Source organism: Myotis daubentonii, chromosome 5 (genome assembly GCF_963259705.1).
Source record: "Myotis daubentonii chromosome 5, mMyoDau2.1, whole genome shotgun sequence".
Lineage (NCBI taxonomy): Eukaryota > Metazoa > Chordata > Mammalia > Chiroptera > Vespertilionidae > Myotis > Myotis daubentonii.
The window spans coordinates 110,652,156-110,674,058 of NC_081844.1; the positions used below are offsets into that span (position 1 = coordinate 110,652,156).

Sequence of the window (21,903 nt, forward strand, 5' to 3'; positions counted from 1 at the left end):
TGCTGACCTTAAGCGGGCACTTCCTGTAGCTGCGGCAGGTCAGTGTCTCCTCAGCCTAGAGGCCAGCTGGCCGTCACCCGGGTCTCTAACGTGGGTGTTTGGAGTTTGGGGGAGAAAGCGGGAGGGAAGCAGGGTCTGGCCCCGACCCGTCCTGGTTAACAGCCTGACGTGTCAGCCGCGCAGAGCGGGCCTGGTGCTCAGCGTGTGCTCACGGTAATGCGCTCACAGGCCCTAGTGACGGGGATTGGAAAGCCCACACGGCCTGGCTCCCTCGAAGGTGGACGCCTGGGAAGGGTGGCCGTGCGGTGACAGGCCCGTGGCTGGCCTGGCGGGACAGCAGGGGAGTGAGTGAGGCTTGGGGTGTGATGGCCTCAGGCTGCGGGAGCGTTTGCAGATCTTGGCTCCCGGCTGCTACGGGGTGATTTTGACAGTTTTACTCTGATTATAGTGTTATTTGCTCTGTTCCGAGTTCTCGGCATTGCTCCCTGTAGACAGCTGTAAAGGGGTCAGGCCTCCTGAAGGACGTCAGCTTCTAAGGACTTGGGGGTCCGTCCCAGGGGGCGCAGAACCACGGGGGCCGCACAGGCTTGCCCAGGCCCGCGCTCCCACCGGCTGTGCGTCCCTCCTCTCCCGTGGGCCCTCGCGTGGCTGGGGCTGTTCGGCCGTGGGTGCTGCTGGGGCCGTGGGTGATAGTGTCCTGGGAGCCCAGGAGGCTCAGGTGCGTTCATTTGCTGAGGAACTGAATTACTTTCTGTTGTTAGTAGTGGACTGAGTTGCTCACTCCCATTTTTTGGCAAGGACTCTTATTTATTTTGAGATTAGTTTTCTTGTGTTTAAACACTTTTTAATGAAATAACAGTGGCAATAGGTTATACTGTGATCCTTGCCCACTGGTTGGAAAAAGTAATGATTTTATTGATGCACATGACTGGGAATGTTTGGCTTGTCAGGACCATAAATCTAGAATCTTGGAGGCCCCCAGTTCCCACTCAGTTAGCGCTGGGAGGGTCAGTGAGTGAGTGACAGCCAGAGTGAGCTGGTTAGAGATGCGGCAGCACCTGCCTGGTACCCTGGCCCGTCGCAGGGCTTCCCTCAGTGTTCCTCTCTCTCCCAGCCGCCTCCCCAGCTGTAGGTCTGTATTTCCTGCCCACCAGGCCCCTCCTCCCTCCTTCGAATAAGTTTCCTGTTTCCAATTGAAAGTGTTCACAGTTTGCTCTGCTACACAGTGTTTGTGTAAAATGTTATAAAAATGTTCCAGCTGGCTGGTGTGGTTCAGTGGTTGAGCATTGACCTAGAACTGGGAGGTCACAGTTCATTCGCCGTCAGGGCACTTGCCCGGATTGCTGGCTCCATCCCCGGTGCGGGGCGTACAGGAGGCAGCCAATCCATGACTGTCATCATCGGTGTTTCCGTTTCCCTCTCTCATCCTCAAAATTAATGTTTCAGTTACTTTCCTTCCAATGCAGTCAACATTCCAGGAAGATGAGGCCCATGGAACCCGTGTCCCTGGGACGCCTGGCCCCTGTGTGCTGGGCCACCTGCAGACACAGTGAGGCTGGGGAGGCCAGCGTGTTTGATGGAGGGTAGAGTTAGGAACCTCCATATGCCAGCAGGTGGGCAGTGCAGTGAGAGAAACAGCAGAGGGAGAAGGAAGTGTGGACCGGGGCCCCCCCAGTGCGGAGGGCGAGGGGGCGGGAATTCCCTTTCTCTGGGCGGATCTCACCCGTGGCTCTGACTTTTTGGGCTGGATAGTTTCTGTTTTGCTGGACTGTCCTGTGCACTGACTTTCCTGTGGATAATCATCTCTGGCCTCTGCGCACTGGGTGCCAGGAGCACACACATTACCACCTCCTCTGAGACGTCGGCAATGCCTCTGGACCTTGTCAGGTGTCCCTGGCTGAAATAAGAACCACTTGCTCTAGCCCAGAGCTTCTCAAATTCTAATGTGCAGGTGAGCCCCTGAGAGTGCGTGTGAGGGGACGATTCTGATTTGGTGTTTCTGGGGTGCACCCAAGACTCGGCATGGCTGTTGAGTGTCCAGGGTGCTGTGTGCTGGATCGCAGGCCATTGTGCAGTGCTCAGGTGCTAGCCCACCTGGAGAAGAGACCCTTAGAGTCGGTGATTCTTTGAAACCATTTGGTGTGTCTTCTGAGTTTCTTCAAGGCTGGAACTCACCTCTGTTTACCTGCCGTCTGTGGGGGGCAGACTCCTAAGGTGGTCCTTGATGGACCCATTTAATCCAACACTGACTGGGGGTTGTGGCAACGAGATTTGAAAGTATAATTACGATCCCAAGTCAGAGAACCTCGGTGAGCCTTTACAGTGTGGTGGAGGGATGAGACCAGAGCTCAGGTGCGGAGCAGGAGAGGGAGCCACACGTGGGAGACTCCCTGCGTGGCTGTGGAGCTGGCGAGGCCGTGGGGCAGGAACTGTGGGTGGCCTTCCAGAGCCACAGCAGCCCATGGTGAAGGCAGCGAGGAAACGGTCCCCAGTCCCACAGCCACGTGCGTGTGGGAGAGGGTCCTGAGTCCAGATGAGCACACAGCCCTACTGACTGCGTGGTCAGCTGTGTGCCTGGCCTTCTGACCGGCTGGACTGATACTCACGTTACTGGTGTTTACACAGCTAGTTTGGTAACTTGTTACACAGCAACGGAAGACCCTTTTTCTTTTTTTTTAAAATAGATTTTATTGATTTTTTACAGAGAGGAAGGGAGAGAGATAGAGGGTTAGAAACATTGATGAGAGAGAAACATCGATCAGCTGCCTCCTGCACACCTCCTATTGGGGATATGCCCGCAACCCAGGTACATGCCCTTGACCGGAATCGAACCTGGGACCTTTCAGTCCGCAGGCCGACGCTCTATCCACTGAGCCAAACCGGTTTCGGCGGGAGACCCTTTTCTTAATATACCCTCTTTTTTTAAAAACCCATTTAAAAAAATAATTTTTATTGATTTCAGAGAGGAAGGGAGAAAAAGAGATAAATGGAAACATCAGTGATGAGAGAGAATCATTGATTGGATGCCTCCTGGAGTGAGCCTGCAACCCGGGCATATGCCCTGACCGGGAATCGAACTGTGACCTCCTAGTCCATAGGTCGATGCTCAGCCACTGAGCCACACTGGCCGGGCTGCCCTCTTTTTTAAAACGAGCCCACACACTGTCATCTTAAACATACCCTCCTCTTCACCTCTGTCATCTTTGCCCGTCGCCCAACTCGGGAGCCAGCTTCTTCCTTCTTCCTCGGGGCTGGGTGTGGGCCGTGTTGGGAGCCGGTGCCCCAGGAGCGAGTGTTGAATGAGCCACTCGCCTGTTGGCGCGGCGGCTCCTGAGGACTCTCCTTCCTTTGCGTGGCCTGGCCAGCTGGAAGAGCGGGCGGAGCAGATCCGGGCCAAGTCGCACATCATCCAGGTGGAGCGGGAGAAGATGCAGATGCAGCTGAGTCACAAGAGAGCTCGCGTGGAGCTGGAGCGAGCGGCCAGCACCAGCGCCCGGAGCTATGAGGTGAGTGCAGGTGGCCGGCTCCTGAGACCGTGAGAAACGAGAGCCACACGGGCCGGGAGCCCAGGTGCGCTGCCTTCTGAGGCCCTGGTATCACCTGTGCTCCCCTCCTCGCGGAGGCTGCGCAGGTGCCGGTGCTGCAGGCAGTCCTCCCCGTGGGCCTCCAGGCTCCCCTCCCTCTGGAAGGACTGGGGTGAGGATCCGGCAGAAATACCCGGTGGTGTGGGGTCAGAGGCTCAGAAAGTCACCAGGTTGCGTAGGGGTCTCGAGCCCAGGCTGGGTCTTGCTTAAATGGTTATAGGGCCTCAGAGCAGGGAGCCCCAATCTCGGGGCTGTTGCCTGTTGCCTGGCTCACCCATGGCAGGCTGGCAAAGCACACTCCCTCACCCAGTGCTTCCTCGGCTGGGATCACAGCTCTTGGCAGGGTTTTGGGAAGCGCTGTGAGGAGTGGAGACACCGCGAAGATCCAGGCAGCACATCTGGCTCTGGGCCTCCTGAGGGTGGATGTCTGTCCGGTGCTTGCACACAGGGCACATACGCCCTCCTTGTCCCTCTAAACGGCTGGGGCCTGTGAGGGTGTGCTGTGACTGGGCATGTTTGACCCGGTGGACAGGTCCTGGCTGTGGTGTGCTGCGTGGGCTCAGTAGCCCAGAGGTGTGGCCTGTGGCTGGGGCACCTCAGCCTCGGCCTTGGCATTGGCCCAGGTGCTGCTCCGGGTGGTGCTTCTCTGTGGGTGGGATGTGATGTTGTGGGTTGTCCTAGGAGGGACCAGCCTGGGGAACCGGTGGGAAGCAGGAGGGAGAGGCGGTGGGACTCTTACAGTATTGGAGTGCCCTTACGGGTAGGGAGGTGGCACAGGGCATGGACTGTGGGCACTGCGGGCGTGGTGGCACTGCCTGGCTCTCAGCGGACTGGGATGTGGGCTGCTGGAGTTTCTCTGGGCCCTGAGTCCCGTGAGGACAGGGCCTGTCCTGACTGCCCTGGACCCCCAGTGTCCAGAACCAGCTGTGGTGCCTTAAAGGTGCTTGGCAACCCTTTGCCAAGTGAGGGGTGGCTGCAGGGTCACCAGACGCCTTTCTCGGGGAAATCCAAGGGCAGGGCCGCCTGAGCTTAGTCCTGGGGCCGCACTGAACACGGCCCCCAGAGGCCTTCCTTCCGGCCGCAGGTGACCCCGGGCCGCTGAGGCAGGGCCTTTAAATTGCTCCTTTGAGTCTTGGGCATCTGCAGTGGTTTTTCAGGACTGTCATTGGCAGTGGGGGGAGGCGGTGGGGACAGGTGGGTGGGAATCTCAGCGCTCCCACCTGGAAATAGCTATTGGATGGTGAGATGCTGGTGTCTGGGGACCTGCCCATGTGCGCCAGGAGTGGCCGCCGAGTGGAGATGCCGCACCTGCCTGTGGGTGCAGCCGGAGCACCTCGCTGCTGCGCGTGCGTGGACGGTGCCTTTGATGCAGGGCCTCCTCGTAAGGCAGCCCTGGAGTGCCTGGCGGTCTTTGGAGGAGCTTCTGCAGCTCAGCTTTCTGGCCAGAGGTCCGAGGCCACAGGGTCTGGCTCCATGGAACCAGGCTTGGCCCCAGCACTCTGGTCCCACTTTCTGGTCCCACGGCTTCTTAGGCTGAAAGGAACCACCTCCGTGGCCGGGTCAGCCTTTACGACCCCAGGGATCATCAGGGGGAGGGGTCTTAGTTCCACGCCCTCCTCACCAGCACACGCCATGCTGCCCTGAGGGCCGAGTACAGGGTGGCTCTGCAGGTGGGTGGGAGATAAGGTCCTGGTGGTAGCGGGGGCCCGGGCCAGCTGCTCCTGCCTGCAGGCCACCTGTCCCGCCCGGGCTCATGCCAGCGGTTGTAACGGTCGCCTGTGTGCAGTCAGTGAAAGCTGCTGGGGCTGCCAGAGCCGGGGGCTTCTTTCCCAGGTCCAGTCTGAGCGTGGGTTTCACCCTCACCTCCCCCTGCAGATGGTCTCCTGGACCCTGACACTGGGTGATACATCTGAGAGCCCGGGGGTCCCTGGGCCAGAGCCCTGACGCAGCTTTTTCCGGGCTCCTGCTGGGTCTTCTCTGGGCCGGGGGCCTGGCCTGAGGGAGGCCTGGTGGGGCCGCCCTGCCCTGACCGTGCTGACCAGGTCCTCCCTCTGGCAGCGTGAGGTGGACCGCAACCAGGAGCTCCTGACCCGGATTCGGCAGCTCCAGGACCGCGAGGCGGAGGCGGAGGAGAAGATGAAGGAGCAGCTGGAGCACAGCCGGCAGTGCAAGCAGAGCCTGGACGCCGCCAACAAGAGGCTGCGGGAGAAGGAGGACGGCCTGGCCGAGGCCAGCGAGGTGCGGGCGCGCGTTTCGTGCTTTTAGTTCTGCGCCTGTAGTTCTTTCCATCGTCGTCAGAGCAGAGCTACCGATTTTCCGTTCTGTGGTTTTCAGAGACTCAGTTGAACACCTTTTAGTCTCTGTAATCACGATTGTTAATGGTTGGGGAACTGTTTCTTGTCGTTTTCAGAGCTTTGGTTTTTCATACACACACCCTGTACACGACCATGTGTAGCAGAGAGCTTCGTGCTGCCACTTTTTGCTGCCCTTGACTATTTCATTGGAGTCATTCCTCGCAGAGGGTTAGAGGGCCCAGTCGCTGTGGGCCCTGCGCTGACAGCGGGTGGGGGTTCTAGTTCCGCTGGGTCTCACCTGGCATGGGGTGCGGTTTTCTGGAAATTCTTGTGGATGTTTCCTTTTCCCCCAGAAGGTGTAGGTAGTTGCCTCTGGATTTGCATTTCTTTGATTGTCAGTGTGTGTGTGTGTGTCAGCATATGTGTGTCAGTGTGTGCTTGTGTGTGTGTGTGCTCGTGTGTGTGTCAGTGTGTGCTTGTGTGAGCGTGTGTGTGTGTCAGCATGCGTATCTGTTGGCATCTGAGAGCACCTTTGAAACCAGAGCGTCAATGAACTGTAGTGTCCTTTCGTCTCTATCAAGTGAAGGCTGTCTCCATTTTAGAAACAGCCCAAACGTTGATGCTGGTCGAAATTGGACTCTTCTGACCTTTCCGGTCCCTTCGCTGTGCTGCTCAGGACCACAGGCTGTGAGGAGGGAGAAGAAACGCGGGGGGGAGGGAAGGGAGGCAGGGCGGTGGCATGGAGCATGTGGCAGCTTGGGAAGCAGGCCCGGGCTATTCTTGCCCTGCCGACACTGGAGAACATGTTAGGGTATTTGTACATGTGTCTTCTGACACGGATGTTGGCAGGAGAGGGCAGGGCTCTGCCTCAGGAAGGATCTCCTCCGCCCTTGCTGTGCTTACCTGTGCTCTTCCTCCCCCTCCTGCTGGGTCTGGAGGCAGGTGTGGGGGTCTCCGGGGACACAAGTCCTGAACACGCTTCAGGGAAGGGCAAGAGGGGGAGACCCTACCACAGAAGGTGCGAAGTGGGTGCCACAGGGGGCCCAGCGTGGGAAAGGGCGTGGCCAGTTGGACGCAGGACCACGCAGGTCGCTTCTCTTACTCTTCACCTCTGAGGAGCCTTCCCAGTCACTCGAGGCAAAGTCACAACCGCACCACCCCACTGCCTTCTCTCGTCTCGGTGCCCTGGGTCCTGTGCTCGCCACTCTCCAGGCAGGTCCTGAGGGCCCGGCTCACCCACAGCACCCACCCGGCTGCCACAGCACCTGCTGACCCTGGTGCCCACGGTGCCGGGCCACGCCTGTTCATGGGAAGCAGGAAGGCTTCTCAGAGCATGTGCTCCTTGTTTAGTATTTTAGTGTCTTCATTCTGTGTGGTTCCCAGATTGGTAGTTGCTGTTGTAAGAGCAAGCCATGGAGATCAGTGGAGCGGGGGCCGCTGGCCTGGGCCGCCCCGTCAGCCTCCTGGAAGGACATGGGGTGGTGCTGCTGACCCTTTAAGTGGTCCCGGGTGCCTGGGGAATGAGTGCGGTGGCCTCCTTGTCTGCAGGGTGCCCCAGGGTCTGCCAGGTGTCACCCTCCGTGCTGAGCTGTCAGTCCCTTTCTTGCCCTGCTTGTAGGGTCCCTTGGATTGATGTCTGGCTCCCAGGGGCTGCTGTGGCTGGCACTGCTGGCCTGAGTGCTCCAATCGCCATGGCATTCTGCCGGCTCCCCCATTCTGTGTGACGTTTGTGGTGTCATTCTGAGGACAGCCTCAGCCCCCCTTGTCCGGCTTCTTGGGGCGCCTGGCTGTGGCTTCCAGTGGCATCTTCAGCACCGTGGGAGGTGGCTCGGTGGGTTAGGGAAGGAGCTCCAGGCTGGGAGGCGGGAGCCAGGTGCGCAGAGAGGCTGTGCGGAGCACGCCAGGGACGGGAGGGTCCGAGGTGATGGGATGGGGGTGTGTGGATGTTCATGGGAAGGGCTGTCATGGGGGTGTGAGGCTGGGGCCCATCTTGGCCAGCAGCAGTTCTTGCTCCTGGGCCTGCTGTCACGTGACCCAGCCTCTCCTGTGGGCTCATGGGAGACTCAAGGTTGGCTTGGCTGGTGCTCGGGGCATCTGGTCCTGGCCTCTGAAGGGGCAGATGGCTCTGTCCCTGCCTCGGGAGTGGGATGGAGGGCCAGGCTCCTGTGAGGCCTTTGTCCTCTTCTCTGGGAGGCTCCCGTGCACCCGCGGGCCGGGGGCCTCAGTGGCGCTGTGGGTTCTGCTCTGCTTTCAGACCATCAGCGAGTTAAAGGGCAGGATCTCGGAGCTGCAGTGGAGTGTCATGAACCAGGAGATGCAGGTGAAGGGCCTGGAGTCCGAGAAGCAGGAGCTGCAGGAGCAGCTGGATCTGCAGCTCAGGTGAGTGTGGAGCCTGCGCACCTGCAGCTGTGGGCACGGGCTGAGCCGTATCCCGTTAACTGTGTGGCAGACACAGGCTTGTCCTGCCCCCCCTGCGGGTGCGCACCGGCCTCCACGAATGTTGTGTGTCCCAGAGCCCTGAGGCTCCACAGGTGCCCTTCCGGTGCTCCCCACCCCTAGGCTCTTGGGGACAGACCTGAGGCCTCTGAGGCCAGGATATATATGGTGTCAGAACAGAGTGTCATTTTAAACGTCCTGAGAACCAGGAGGGAGCAGTCGGGGGAGCTTTGGAGTAGACATTGCATTGGAGCTTTTTTTTTTTTTTAATATATTTTTATTGATTTCAGAGAGGAAGGGAGAGGGAGAGAGGGGGGTAGAAACATCAATAATGAGAGAGAATCATTGATTGGCTGCCTCCTGCACGCCTTCTACTGGGGATCAAGCCCACAACCCAGGCATGTGCCCTGACTTGGGATTGAGCCCTGACCTCCGGGTTCATAGGTCGATGCTCAACCACTGAGCCACACCAGCCAGGCTGGAGCTCAGTTTTAAAGGCCACGGCGGACATCTGCGGGCGGTGGGAGGCGGGCGGAAAAGGACATTCCAGAGGACCGCATTCTGAGCAAAGGCATGGAGAGGGAAAACTCACTCGCGGAGTTGAGGTCAGAGGCCTGAAGACTCCTGAAGAATTTGGCCTTTGTCTTCGCAGATGTTGCCTGGGGAGAGCTCTGGCCACTTGGCGGAGTCATGATCCGTCAGGAGTGGGTCTCTGCTGTGGCTGTGCCGGGGCCAGCAGCCAAAGCTGCCGTGTGAGCAGATGTGGGGCTGGAGAACGGGGTGCTGCAGCCGAGGGGTCTGGCTGGTGGTCTGGGCTCCCCGCCCAGCCTGTCCTGAGGAGACAGGCCCCCGAGGCACTGGCAGGGGTTAGCATCCAGACTCGGGCTGTCCCTGAGGGGAGTGTGAGCAGTATGTGTGTACATGTATATGTATGCATGTGTGTGAGTGCATGTGCATATGCGTATGTGTGCATGCATATGTGTGAGTGTGTGCACGTGTGTCTGCACTAGAGAGCTTTAGGATGAGGGGATTGTTGGCCTCATCACATACTGCATTCTGCATGGGATCCACTTTTCTCTTCATAGAAAATGGCAGGAAGCTAATCAGAAGATTCAGGAACTCCAGGCTGGCCAAGAAGCCAGGACAGAGCAGGAGCAGAAAATCAAGGTGAGTTGCTCCGTTTCAGTCCCTGGACTGTGTGGTAGGTGTCCCAGTGGTGGTTTCAGCCCTTCTCCCCCTGTAGGTGTTTCTGAACTGGGCTGTGCTCATGGCATATGGGGCAGTGGCTGCTGCGCCCACGGTGCCATTTACACTGACCGTCTTCTCGTGTGCTGGGCTGTGCTAGCTGGTAGGTTCCACAGGGAATAGAGACAGATTCTGCTCCCAGGATGAAGTCACAGGAAGAGAGTGAACATGCGATAGGTCAGGTGGTGTGAGCTGGGAAGTGATAGGTCGCAGGGAGAGGTCGTCCGGCTCGTGTGTGATGGGTCTCAGGGCAGGGCGCCTGGCTCTGACGTTCGGCTGTGCTGCTGCACGAGGGAGGCCCTGCCAGGCAGACAGTGACTGCAGGCCCCTGGGTGGCTGCCGCCGCCTTGAGTGACATCCACACTCTGTGCCCTGCCTCATGGGCTGCCTCCCTGCTCCGTCCTGTCTGCTTCCCTCTCCAGCTGTTCCGCCCCATCAGTTCCTAGACTCCCTGCTCTCTCTCGCCTCTGGTTTTTCACAGGCTGTTCTCTGTGGCCACTGTGGTTACCTGTCTCTCCCCCAGCCTTCTCCGCACCCTCACCACTTCATACATCCCCACTGCCTCTTTTTTTTTAAAATACATTTTTATTGATTTCAGAGAAGAAGGGAGAGGGAGAGGGAGAGAGAGAGAGAGAGAAACATTAATGATGAGAGAGAATCATGGATCGGCTGCCTCCTACACGCCCCCTACTGGGGATTGAGCCCACAACCCGGGCATGTGCCCTTGACTGGAATTGAACCTGGGACCCTTCAGTCCACAGGCCGACGCTCTATCCACTGAGCCAGACTGGCCAGGGCCCCCCTACCTCTTTCCTGCCCTCATCCTGCTGCAGCCCAGGGCCCACTTCTCAGGGTTTACCTGCCTGATGCCTGTCCTTTCTGCAAGCCTCCAGGCTCTTCTTGCAGAGGCCTCACCTGCGTCGCTGGCCCCACTGTGTGACTCGGTGCCTGGCACAGGGATGGCCCCTTAGTGGAGGTGTTTGTTGAATGACTGACTGATTTGGTCCTGGTCTCACACTGTTAGTTTGTTTTGTGACTTGTCACTGATGGATGCCAGCTGTCTCCATTGTGTCCTGAGGGAACTAGAGATTGTAAAAAGGCTGTCCTCCCTATGGAAAAGACTCAGTGGTTACATGTGTATTACATATGTGTTACATGTGCATTACATGTGTGTTACATCAACTGAAGCAGACCTAGCTTTGGAGAAGTGGGATGTTTTATTGGTGTTTGTTCAGGGAGCCTTTGCTGAGTGTCCTTGGGCCAGACATGTCTTAGGCTCCTGCCTCTGAGGGCAGCACAGCCCAGCACAGTAGCATGACGCTGGCCTGTGCTCCACTGTGGGCACCGCCCTGCGGGTGAACGCGGAGCACTAGCACAGAGGGACACCGGGGGCAGGCAGGGAGGCTTTCCGGAGAAGGGGACTGGGTCACGGAGGTCGCTGAAGACCTGGTCAGTATGGCGGCCGTGACTTTCTCCTCTCTGTCCCTGACCTCAACCAGGATTTGGAGCAGAAGCTGTTTCTGCAGGAGCAGGACTCTGCGATTGTGAAGAGCATGAAGTCTGAGCTGGTGCGGTTGCCCAAGATGGAGCGGGAGCTGAAGCAGCTGAAGGAGGAGAATGCCTACCTGCGGTGAGTCGGGCGCAGGCAGTGAGATGGGCACAGGCGGTGGGGTGGGCGCAGGCAGTGAGATGGGCACAGGCGGTGGGGTGGGCGCAGGCAGTTGGGTGGGCGCAGGCGGTGAGTCGGGCGCAGGCAGTGGGGTGGGCGCAGGCAGTGGGGCGGGCACAGGCGGTGGGTGGTAGCCTCCATGGGTTAGCTCTCAGGGGTTCCAGTGTGCAGCCCAGTGCTCCTGGGGCTCCTGGACTCGTGCCCAGGCTACATGGCTGTGTGAGTGACTTTATTTCTGTCCCCTCAGGGAGATGCGAGAGACCAACGGGCTGCTCAGGGAAGAAGTGGAGGGGCTGCAGAGGAAGCTGAGCCGTCAGGAGAAGATGCAGGAAAATTTGGTTGACCTGGAGCTGGAGAAGGAGGTGAGGGCCTGAGCTGGTGAGCTGCTTCCTGGGGGAGGCCTGGCTGCTAGAGGACTCTGGGTGTTTCACCTCAACTAGGGAAGCGGCTGTCGTGGTCAGACTGCTGGCCCCCAAAGACGGCCATGTCCTGACCCCCAGAATGGTGAGTCTTCTTTTAGGTGGCAGAGGGAACTAAGGGTGCCTGTCAGCTGGCCAGTGTGTAGTCACAGGGACTTGTGGGGGCAAGAGGAGGCTGGAGCAGGTTGGTGCGATTGTCAGTAGGATTTCACCTGCCACTGCTGGTGGCACTGAAGATGGAGGACGGGACCATGAGCCAAGGACTGTGGTCACCAATAGGAGCTGGAAAAGTAGAAGAAATGGATTCTTCCCTTGCAGCGGTTCTCAACCTGTGGGTCGTGAACAATGAGAATACATCGTGCATATCAGATATTTACATTACGATTCATAACAGTAGCAAATTACAGTTATGAAGTAGCAACGAAAATAATTTTATGGTTGGGGGTCACCACCACATGAGGAACTGTATTAAAGGGTTGCGGCATTAGAAAGGTTGAGAACCACTGAAGAGCCTCCTGCTGCTACCTTGATTTTAGCCCAGTGAGGCCCCTGTGGTCAGACTATTAAACTACAGGGCTCTGAGGTTGTAAATCTGTGCAGTTCTAAGCCACAGTAGTAATAGGAACACTGACACAGATGGTGTCTGAAAGGAATATTGTTGCCATATGAGACTAGGAAGGAGCATTGTTGGCGTGTGAGACGTGGAAGGAACGTTGTTGGCGTGTGACACCAGGAAGGAACGTTGTTGGCGTGTGAGACGTGGAACGAACGTTGTTGGCGTGTGAGACCGGGAAGGAACGTTGTTGGCGTGTGAGACGTGGAAGGAACGTTGTTGGCGTGTGAGACGTGGAAGGAACGTTGTTGGCGTGTGAGACGTGGAAGGAACGTTGTTGGCGTGTGAGACGTGGAAGGAACGTTGTTGGTGTGTGAGACCAGGAAGGAACGTTGTTGGCGTGTGAGATATGGAAGGAACGTTGTTGGCGTGTGAGACATGGAAGGAACGTTGTTGGCGTGTGAGACATGGAAGGAACGTTGTTGGCGTGTGAGACCAGGAAGGAACGTTGTTGGCGTGTGAGACGTGGAAGGAACGTTGTTGGCGTGTGAGACGTGGAAGGAACGTTGTTGGCGTGTGAGACGTGGAAGGAACGTTGTTGGCGTGTGAGACCAGGAAGGAACGTTGTTGGCGTGTGAGACATGGAAGGAACGTTGTTGGCGTGTGAGACCAGGAAGGAACGTTGTTGGCGTGTGAGACGTGGAAGGAACGTTGTTGGCGTGTGAGACCAGGAAGGAACGTTGTTCGTGTGTGAGACGTGGAAGGAACGTTGTTGGCGTGTGAGACCAGGAAGGAACGTTGTTGGCGTGTGAGATATGGAAGGAACGTTGTTGGCGTGTGAGACGTGGAAGGAACGTTGTTGCCATATGAGACCAGGAAGGAACGTTGTTGGCGTGTGAGACGTGGAAGGAACGTTGTTGGCATGTGAGACCAGGAAGGAACATTGTTCCCACTCCCAGACTGGAAGGGGCACCTGTGCTAAGTATTTCCTCCCTGTGTCTGCTGTCAGGATCGCAGGTGGCATTTTGTGAGACAATGCAAGTTGTCAGTGCTGAAAACATCCAGTCCTGTGGGCAGATGAGACTGAGGTTCCCAGAAACTGTGTTGTCCAGTGCTCCTGAGTTTGGACCAAAATGTAGGCCTCCTGCTCCTGGCCCAGGTTGTTCTGTCCTGCATGGCTTCCCCGTGGTGGCACTCTGTTGCCTCACCTCTCTGGTTTGTTGGCACAAACCGTGCCGCCACTGCCCAGTCTCCAGAGTGGTGAGAATGGTGCGAGTGCCTTCCCTCTCAGATTCCCATAGCACTGAGTCCTGCTGGGTCCGACCCCTGTGGCTGGACAAGGACCTTGGCCCACGAGGAGGTCCAGGGCCAGCCTGAGGCATTGCGGCCTGGGCAGAGCTCCTCTCTCAGATGCTTGTAGGAACTTAGCCTGAAAAGACAGCTCTGGAGCTGAGCAGTTTCTTCTCTGGACAGAGTTTATTTTGAAATTGGTTAAGATTTTGGCTCTAGAATCACGCCTAGTTTAAACCCTGCCATGGAAGCTTGCTGGCTGTGTGACCCTGGGCAAGTTACTTAACCTCTCTGTTCACCGATATGATGAGGAATAACAGTGTTGGCTGTAGTGCTGAAAGTACTAACCAAGTCATGCCTGGCACTAATAGGGGCTCAGGAGAGACTTGAGTGATGGAATGAATGCATTCAGAACCCTGTGCTTGGCTCCAGGTGAAGGTGACAGGAGGTCAGAGGCATGGAGTCTGCCCTCACCTTGGTTACGTTCTAGAGCAGCTGTGTGAAACAAGGGCAAGCCAGCCTGTGGGCCGTGCTGGGCAGGGTGGGTGCCACCGCCCCCTCCTGTTCTCAGGGTGGCTCCCTCCTGCTGTGGGGCTGTGGGGCCTGGTCCTCCATGTCAGGGGGAGGAATTTGGTTCTAGGGCTTAGTTCGTCGGCCCTATGGCTGGGTGTCCTGAGAGGCCCTGGAAGATGGAGTGAGGCAGCGGGTCCTTGTGGGCTCAGCCAACTGCAGGGCCACCAGCAGGCGTTCCCGGCCCGTCCTTGCACCGCCGGGCTCTGACAGTGTGGGACCAGGAATGAACGGGCGAAGCATGCAGCGCAGCCTCAGTGAGTGGAAAGCAGCCGCTTGTTTGGGACCAGGGGTGGCGCGTTTCTTTTAGCTCAGGGACGAGGGCAGGTCCTCTGCGCGGGCGGGAGCCTGTCCTCTGCCAAGGGCCGTTGGGTATTTATCCCATCACTCGCGGGCCACATCCAACGGCCAACTTAGAAATTACATTGGTGCCGGCCGGGGTCTCTAGCGCTCGGCGTGGCTCAGTGGTTGAGCGAGGACCCACGAACCAGAGGGTCATGGTTCAATTCCCTGTCAGGGCACATGCTGGGGTTTCAGGCTTGATCCCCGGTGTGGGGTGTGCAGGAGGCAGCCGATCAATGATTCTCTCTCATCATCGATGTTTCTCTCTCTCCCTCTCCCTTCCTCTCTGAAATCAATAAAAATGTATATATTAAAAAAAAAATTATGTTGGTCTGAAAAAGCTCCTAGACTTGTTGACCTTTGAGTCCCGCCTACAGTTGCCTGGCAGGGCCAGACCAATGCTGCGGCCCTCGGGCGGGCGTTCCTGCCCTGCTCTATAGGGTGGGAGACTTGGCCTTCACATCACTGTCAGTCCGTGGGGTGATCGTTGGTGTGGAAGTCAGTGGGCACACAGTGGGCGTGGGGTGAAGGAGAGCAGGAGGGCTGTGAAGCCCTTGCACAGGGGATGGTGGGGGCACGGTGCTCTGGGTTCCACCCTCCGTGTCTTTTCAGAGGCTGCTGGCGAAGCTGCAGAGCTGGGAGAGACTGGACCAGACCACGGGCTTGAGCATCAGGTAGGCGGAGGGGGTGGCGCCTCGGTGTCCCCTTCTCGGTGCAGTTAGCGCCTTTGGCAGATGGGCCCTGCCTCCCACCCTCTCCAGAGGCCCTGGCGGCGGCTGCTGGGAGCTTCTTCCTTGGGCCGCTCAGGAAGTCCGCGCCCCCCCCCCCCGCCAGGTCTTCATAGCATCCTCACGTGGAAACGAGGCGGGCGGGGCCGGACACCTGGGGTGGGCTGGCCCAGCTCCTCCTGCCCAGGTGGCTTAGCTGACCAGGCTGCTCACGGTGGGCACGGTGTGAAGTCTGCCCGCGGCACCTGCCCATGTGCTGCGCTGTATCCCCCTCTCACCCTGGCCCCCACCCGGTCCTGCTGAGAGAAGCGGCGAGCTCACAGCATGGGACACGGAGCTCGCCGTAAGTGTCTGGGCTGGAAACAAGTCTGCGTGCTCACAGCCAGGAGGTGCAGGGGTTTGGCCTGCATTGTTGGCTGAAGTGAAGGACTTTCTCTTGTGTGAACTGAGGAAGAGGTTGTTTCTGGGGAGCTCATTCCTATTAGGTGCTCGTGATGAGGGGCCGTGGACTGAGTTTTTAGGGTGAAAAAGGAAAACATGGTGACAGAGGGCCCCTGCTTGTCTGGTGGACCCAGTGCCTGCCAGCAAGTGCGGCAGGATGCAGAGTGGGCAGCTGCTGGGGCTGTGGGGTGGCCCTCCCGGGCACAGGCCTGAGGGGCCGAGCTGGGCCTTGGTACTCTGGTGGGCAGGACGGGCATCTTTACCCCAGCTGTCCTTCAGGGGCACTGCCCATCTTTCTCCAGCGTTGCTCCGCTGCTGCTGCCCGGGCCCCTGGCACCCCCCAGACCACCGCCTCAGCAGCGTTGTCTGCCTGGCTGCCCCCTTCTGGGGGGTGGAGGGCAGAAGGTTGATCGTCTGGATTAGTCCTGTGCCTGGGCAGGGGCCTGTGGTGTTAGCCTCGTGCTGTTCACCTGCTTGCATGGTTCTGAGGCCTTAGTTTCCCAGTGTCTCCTGGAGCCTGGGCCGAGGGCGAGAGCCTCGCTAGAGAGCGAGCGGCCTGTGATTGCGCGGCAATTGCTGCTTCTCAGCCGCAGCTGCTCCCGCTGGCATGATGGGCTCCAGCTGTCCACCCCTCGCAGGTCCTCCTCGTTTTCCTTTCGTCTCTGAGTCGGAGGACAGACGGCTGCTGTTTCCTCTTGAACTCCACCTGCAGAACTCAGACTCACAGAGGGCGGCCCAGCAGGGCCCACGTGTTTCATGCTTCCTCCTGTTCTCTGGGCTTATTAACTCTCCCGGAAGCTCCCCTCCTGCCCCAGGCAGACTCGTCAGGAGAGAAACCTCCGTGACTTCTCTCTTGTGCAGGAGATCAGAGTTCCCGGTGGCAGATGAGACCAGCCTGCTGAGCGCCCAGTGGGCCTCAGCCGCACGGTCGTCAGGCCCACAGGCTGCACACAGCCGCGCATCGGCCAGGAGGCCAGGGCTCCATGGCCGGGAGGGAAGGGCAGCCGCTCCTTGCTCCCTTTGGTCCAGTTTTCCTGTCGCTGGGAAGGGAATGCAGTGCATGCTTGTGGCTCCTGGAGTTAAAGGCCGTGACTTAGAGCTGCTTCCCCTGGGAGCTGCCTTCCAGGAGGCAGGAGACCTCCCCACGGGGAGGGCAGGTGCTCTCTCCCGTGCTCTGTGGTTGGCTGTGCCTGGGCCACCTCTGGGGCCCCTCGGGGCCCTCCATCCTCACCTTTCCTGCCCCCCCTGGGGCATTGGGCAGGCCTTCACCTCCGCAGCACGTGTGCCGCTTGAGTGGTCCATGTGTCGTGTAGCAGGCAGTGGGCTCAGATCCCTGCTGTGAGGCTGGCCGTCACCAGAACCACCTGGGAGTTTGGCACAAACGCAGATCCTAGGCTGAACCCACGCCCAGTGGTCAGCCTGTCCACGCTCTGGACCTGAGTCTTGGGGTGACCTTGAACACCGTGATGAGGGGCCGTCTTTTTGCTACTTTTTGGCACTTAGAGATGCTAAGCAGGGAGCCCTCATTAACGGCACTGAGTGTGGAGGTGGACATGGCGGAGGGAGACAGGACGGGAGGCGCTGGGGGCCTTCTGGAGCGGGGGTCCCTGCAGGAGGTGTCCGAGGGGAGACGGGCACTGTCTGGGAGGTGTGTGCTGAGGGTGATGCCACCTGGGTGATGGGGGTGGGGTCTGCCACGACTGGGTCCCAGCTGGACGCCTCTTGTCACCCTTGCGGGGTCCAGTGTCGCAGAGATGGCGGTGGGCTGTCTCAGACCCTGCAAAGAGGGGTAGATGTCTGTCTGGCCCCACATTGGTCCCCGTGTGTGCTGTGGTCTCTCTGCCTTTGCTCCCACATCTGTAAGTGGAAAGGCTTTTCTAGAATATTGGGTTCCCAGCAGGGGTCATGGGTCTCTGAGAGTTTGAGGAAGTCACAGACTTTCTCCTCATGACAACGCACGTTTGCGTGTGTGCACGCGTAGACATGACTTTGCGTGCCAGTTCAGGACCCACTACCCTGAAGTATGATCAGCCGGCTCTAACCGACGGCAGCAAGTTGGGGTTTGGGAGATGCCCAGAGCAGGGGTTCGAGGGGCTGGAGGGCATTTCGGCGTGGCCTGCTGGGCTTGAGTCTGTTTGGCCTTTAGGTGAAGCTGTGGTCATTATTTTGGGACTGAGACCACTCATTTGGGGCATGTCATGGGCACAGGCTCTGGTCTGTGCCCAGTGCCTCTGTGGGCTTTTGAGAGCTGTCACCACTAGGTGGCACCCCCCCCCCCCCCCCCCCCCCGGCGATTCTGGCTCCCTGTGACCTCAGGAGCCGCCCAGTCCCTGGAGCTGCCCTGAGTTTAGGCCTGCGGCTCCTCCTGACCCACTGCCCGCCCCAGGCGACTTCCTTGCCAAAGCCAGGCTTGGTTGTGCAGGAGGGGGGGGTGGTCTGCGGTCTGACAGTTCCTGCCTGCCTTTGGGTGGCCACTCGGCCACTGTTGAGTATCCCCCCTGCTCTGTTCTTTTTATGTTTTTAACATATGTTTTTATTGGTTTTAGAGAGAGGAAGGGAGAGGGAAAGAGAAACACTGATCCGTTGCCTCCCGCACCCAACTTGACGGGGGATCAAACCCGCATCTCGGGTATGTGCCCTGACCGGGAATCAAACCAGTGACCTTTTGGTGCATGGGACGATACCCCACCAACTGAGCCACTCCTCAGGGCCACCTGCTCTGTTCTTGAGCAGCCACTTTCCGTTCCTGCACCCCTGGGGTCTGTGAGCCCGCGTTCGGAGGGAGCCTTCTCCGTGTGGAGCTCCTCTGGACGGGACCGCACCCCCTCCTGAGTTCGCAGGGCTCTGTGGCCTCATGGCGGGACAGAGATCACCTGGAGAGACCAAGTCCCCAAGGCATCCACAAGAAATGGACTCAGGAGGGCAGGACAGTGGTCTCTCTCCTCCCAGTTTGGGCTTTCTTACATCCCAAGGAGCCCAGAGGTGCTGGGGGTGGGGGGTGGGCGCAGTGGCTGGTGGGTAACCACTGTCAACCTGGAGGGGAGCCCCGCACCTGCCAGAGCAGCTTGTCCCCCGTGGGGATGCCGACACCTGTCTCCAGCACCTGGGCCGGCTGCCCAGGCAGGTTGGGCCTCATCTTTGCCTCAGAGTCGTGGGTGTGAGGAATGGACACAGGCTGTGTCGGGCGGGTACTGATGTGGGGGAGGAGGGAGGCGAGTCTGGTACTGGTATTCTATCCCAGGACTGTGAAGGGGGCCTGAGGCATTCATTGGCAGCTGTGTGGAGAGGGGCGGCGTGCGGAGGGGGACGGTGTGTGGACTGTGAAGGGCTGGGCTGTGCCTCTGAGCAGTGGGGTCTGTTGGGGGAATGATTTGAAGGCACTGGATGAAGGTGGACACCAGGAGGCACCCTTTGACATGCCTGTGCCAACCTAGGCAGGATGCTGGGGGCACCGGGAGAAGGAATAACCGAGAGGGCTGGTAGGAGAAATGAGGGACAGTGCACCGGAGTCAGGTGCTTATCCTCGGGAAGTTAATGCAACTCACATTGTCATGGAATAAAGGGAGACACGGCCATCTCAGCAGATGCAGAAGCAGCATCTGGAAGCTGCAGCCTGAGGCTCAGTGGAGGCAGGTGCTTCCAGGCGAGCTGGGTGCCGTCCGTGGTTCTGTGTGAGCCGGGCCCGAGCAGAGCCGCCATGGGAAGGGAGCGGGAAGGGAGCCGCCAGCAGAGGAAGAAAGAAGCTTGTCTTTGCTGGGAGGTGACGAGGCATTTATGCAGGAAGTCCCACAGAATCGGTAAAAAGCCGCTGGATAAGTGAGCTTAGCGGGTCACAGGACCGAGGGCAGGACACACACGTTGATCTAACATCTGTGCCCTGGCAGCCAGCACGGGAAGAACACCCATTCACAGCAGCACCAGAAACATGAACTCCTGGGGGGGAAGTGAACACAGCCTGTAAGGTCTGTGCACTGACGGCGGTAGCGGTTGCTGAGAGAAGTGACAGGTGACCTAGTCGTGAAGTCAACAGAGGGAGGCATTGAGTTCGGGGACTGGACACCCAGCGTTGTCAGGGGTCAGTTTGCTGGAGTTGCTCCACACGTGCCCCCCAGTTAGAGTCCCAGCAGGCTTTCTCCCAGGAATCGACAGACTGCTCTGGAGCTTCTCCAGAAATGCCCAGGAACGGGAATGCTGCCACACTGTGAGAAAGAGCAGTTACGGAGCGTTCCGTGGCCGATTCAGGACTCACCGGGACTGCGTTACTCACCACAGCGCACTCCCGGCGCGGAGAGACCTGCACTTGGTGGGCAGGACGGGAAGGTCAGGAACACCCACGAAGGTAGCGTGGATTGATGTCCGTGGAAGGCGAGGTGATAGTTCAGTGGGAGACTCTTTTCAACACCCTCGGTGCTGGGCCAGGGGGACGGCCGAGCCACTCCCTCCGGCGCAGACCTCAGGGTGCTAACCAGAGTTCCTAGAACCCCACAACACGAACCACCAATGGGAAAACGGAGACGGTAGCGTTCACCAAAATGTACAGCCTTTGATCTCAAAAGACCTCAAGAAAAGGCAAGCCGCGGGCTGGAGGAAACTTCGCAGGTTGTGCGCGACGGAGGCCTTGTCTGCGTGATGTGACTGAAGGCGCCTTTCCCATCAGCAGGAAGGCCAGATGTAAACAGTGGGCAAGAGACGGAACAGGACGTTTACGAGAGAAAAGATGCGAACGGCGAGTGAGGAGAGGAGAGGTGCTCGGCACCGTCGTCCCGTGGAGCACACAGCCCGCAGGGAGCACTGCTGCTGCCGCCCCAGCTCCCTGGCCATAGGTTGACACGTAACCACTGAGCCACCCGGCTGGGCTGGGGCGCTGTTTAAGGCCTTCGCTCTGAGAAGGAGCCCATCCCCTGAGCTTGTCAAAGGTCCGTGGGCAGCCCATCCCCTGCCAGCTCACCTGGACTTGGGGACTTGGAGCAAGTGGCGTGGGCTGCAGAGGGCAGCCATTTCCTGTGGTTGATAGAGACAGCGGAGCAAGCGCCTGGCGGAGAGAGGAAAAGCGTCGTGGTCTTCGTCCCCCATCTCGCCGCACCAGCGGGCCTGTGTCACAGCTCCTGGCACTGTCACGTGCTCTAGTGGTGCCTGGGGTGCCTTTCACGGAGAATGGGATGAGAGGTGCCCCCAGAGGTTGGCAGCCAGGGCAGACTGCTCTCACCCTGTCCAGCCTTGTGGGCAATACCTGGTAAATTCTGGTGCCTCTTTCTAGAATGTGGGTGCACCTGTGAGCGTTATGCACCCCTTTGGCGGGATCACACTGTAATGCTGCCCTGCACCCCGCGTGCCCTTAGACTCCGCCAAGGTTTCGGCAGCAGCCCCCGTGGCCGGACGGTTATGATGGCGAGCAGCAGCGCACTGCGTGTGGGTGAGCCCTGCGGCCCTCAGGCCCCTGTCGGCCATGTCGGTGGTTTCCAGCGGGTGTTAGTTCTCCACGAAACAGTGCTGGGCTGGCTGGGTAAATTCTTAGACGTAGAATTTTTAGTCAGAAGAGAGAGACCTGTCCTTGAAATGGAGATGGTGCTAATGGCCCATTTCCCTCAGGTGGTGCCACCTGCTCTGGGCCCTGCGCTCACTGGTCCCAAAGACTCAGGAGGCCACTGGAGTGAGGGGCAGGGCTCGGGCTGGGCTGTTAGGAAGCAGGCTGAGCACTGTTTTGGCGAGGGCCTTACCAGGGAGCACGGCATGCGGGTGGAGCCCCTCTGACACCCAGCCTCTCATCTCATAGAGGAGCCGGCGGGCTTATGGCAGGGAGGCCTCTGCCCCTTTGTGCCCGAGTCTGGCTGGGTTCCGTCAGGACAGAGGGCGTGATGGTCCCTGTCAGTGTGAGTCCAGCTTGATGGGCTCGGGGGCTGCTGCGGGGGCGGGGCGGGGCGGGGCGGCAGGAGGCAGGTGGGTTTTGCCGGCTCTGAAGCCTGCCTGCTCCCCCGCCTCCAAACTGCTGACCATCACCTGGAGCGGAAGCTGCAGCCGACAAGTGCTGGCCTGGACGTTTCCCAAAAGCGTTTGTAGGCTGGCCAGGTGACAAGCCTCGGGAGCGAGTTTCCCTGACGTGTGAGGCCAATTAGGAGGACAGCGCGGGGAGTGCATCATTCCTCCGGCGAGGCGCTCATCGACCATCCTGGGCCCTGTCATTCCCCGTCACTGTGGCGGCTCAGTTGCCCAGGTCCTGCCATCAGTGCCGAGCTGTTGGTGCGTGGGAACGGGGAGCTGTCAGCGTCTCGGTCCCTTTAATTGGTCTTGGTTGGTTTTCTTTAGGCGGGGGCGGAGTGCTTTACCTTCCGGGT

At 59.0% G+C, this 21,903-nt stretch overlaps 1 protein-coding gene across 4 annotated transcripts in view; it reads left to right on the plus strand.

Moving 5' to 3' along the window:
• The window catches only part of MAD1L1 (mitotic arrest deficient 1 like 1), a 149,600-nt gene that overhangs the window by 2,949 nt on the left and 124,748 nt on the right, over nucleotides 1-21,903 (plus strand). For all 4 annotated transcript variants that reach the window (XM_059699422.1, XM_059699425.1, XM_059699424.1 and 1 more), the window contains exons 3-9: nucleotides 3,366-3,506; nucleotides 5,643-5,822; nucleotides 8,133-8,257; nucleotides 9,400-9,481; nucleotides 11,059-11,189; nucleotides 11,476-11,590; nucleotides 15,015-15,076. In XM_059699422.1, the coding sequence (XP_059555405.1) occupies nucleotides 3,366-3,506; nucleotides 5,643-5,822; nucleotides 8,133-8,257; nucleotides 9,400-9,481; nucleotides 11,059-11,189; nucleotides 11,476-11,590; nucleotides 15,015-15,076 (836 nt within the window). The remainder of the gene's footprint in view (nucleotides 1-3,365; nucleotides 3,507-5,642; nucleotides 5,823-8,132; nucleotides 8,258-9,399; nucleotides 9,482-11,058; nucleotides 11,190-11,475; nucleotides 11,591-15,014; nucleotides 15,077-21,903) is intronic.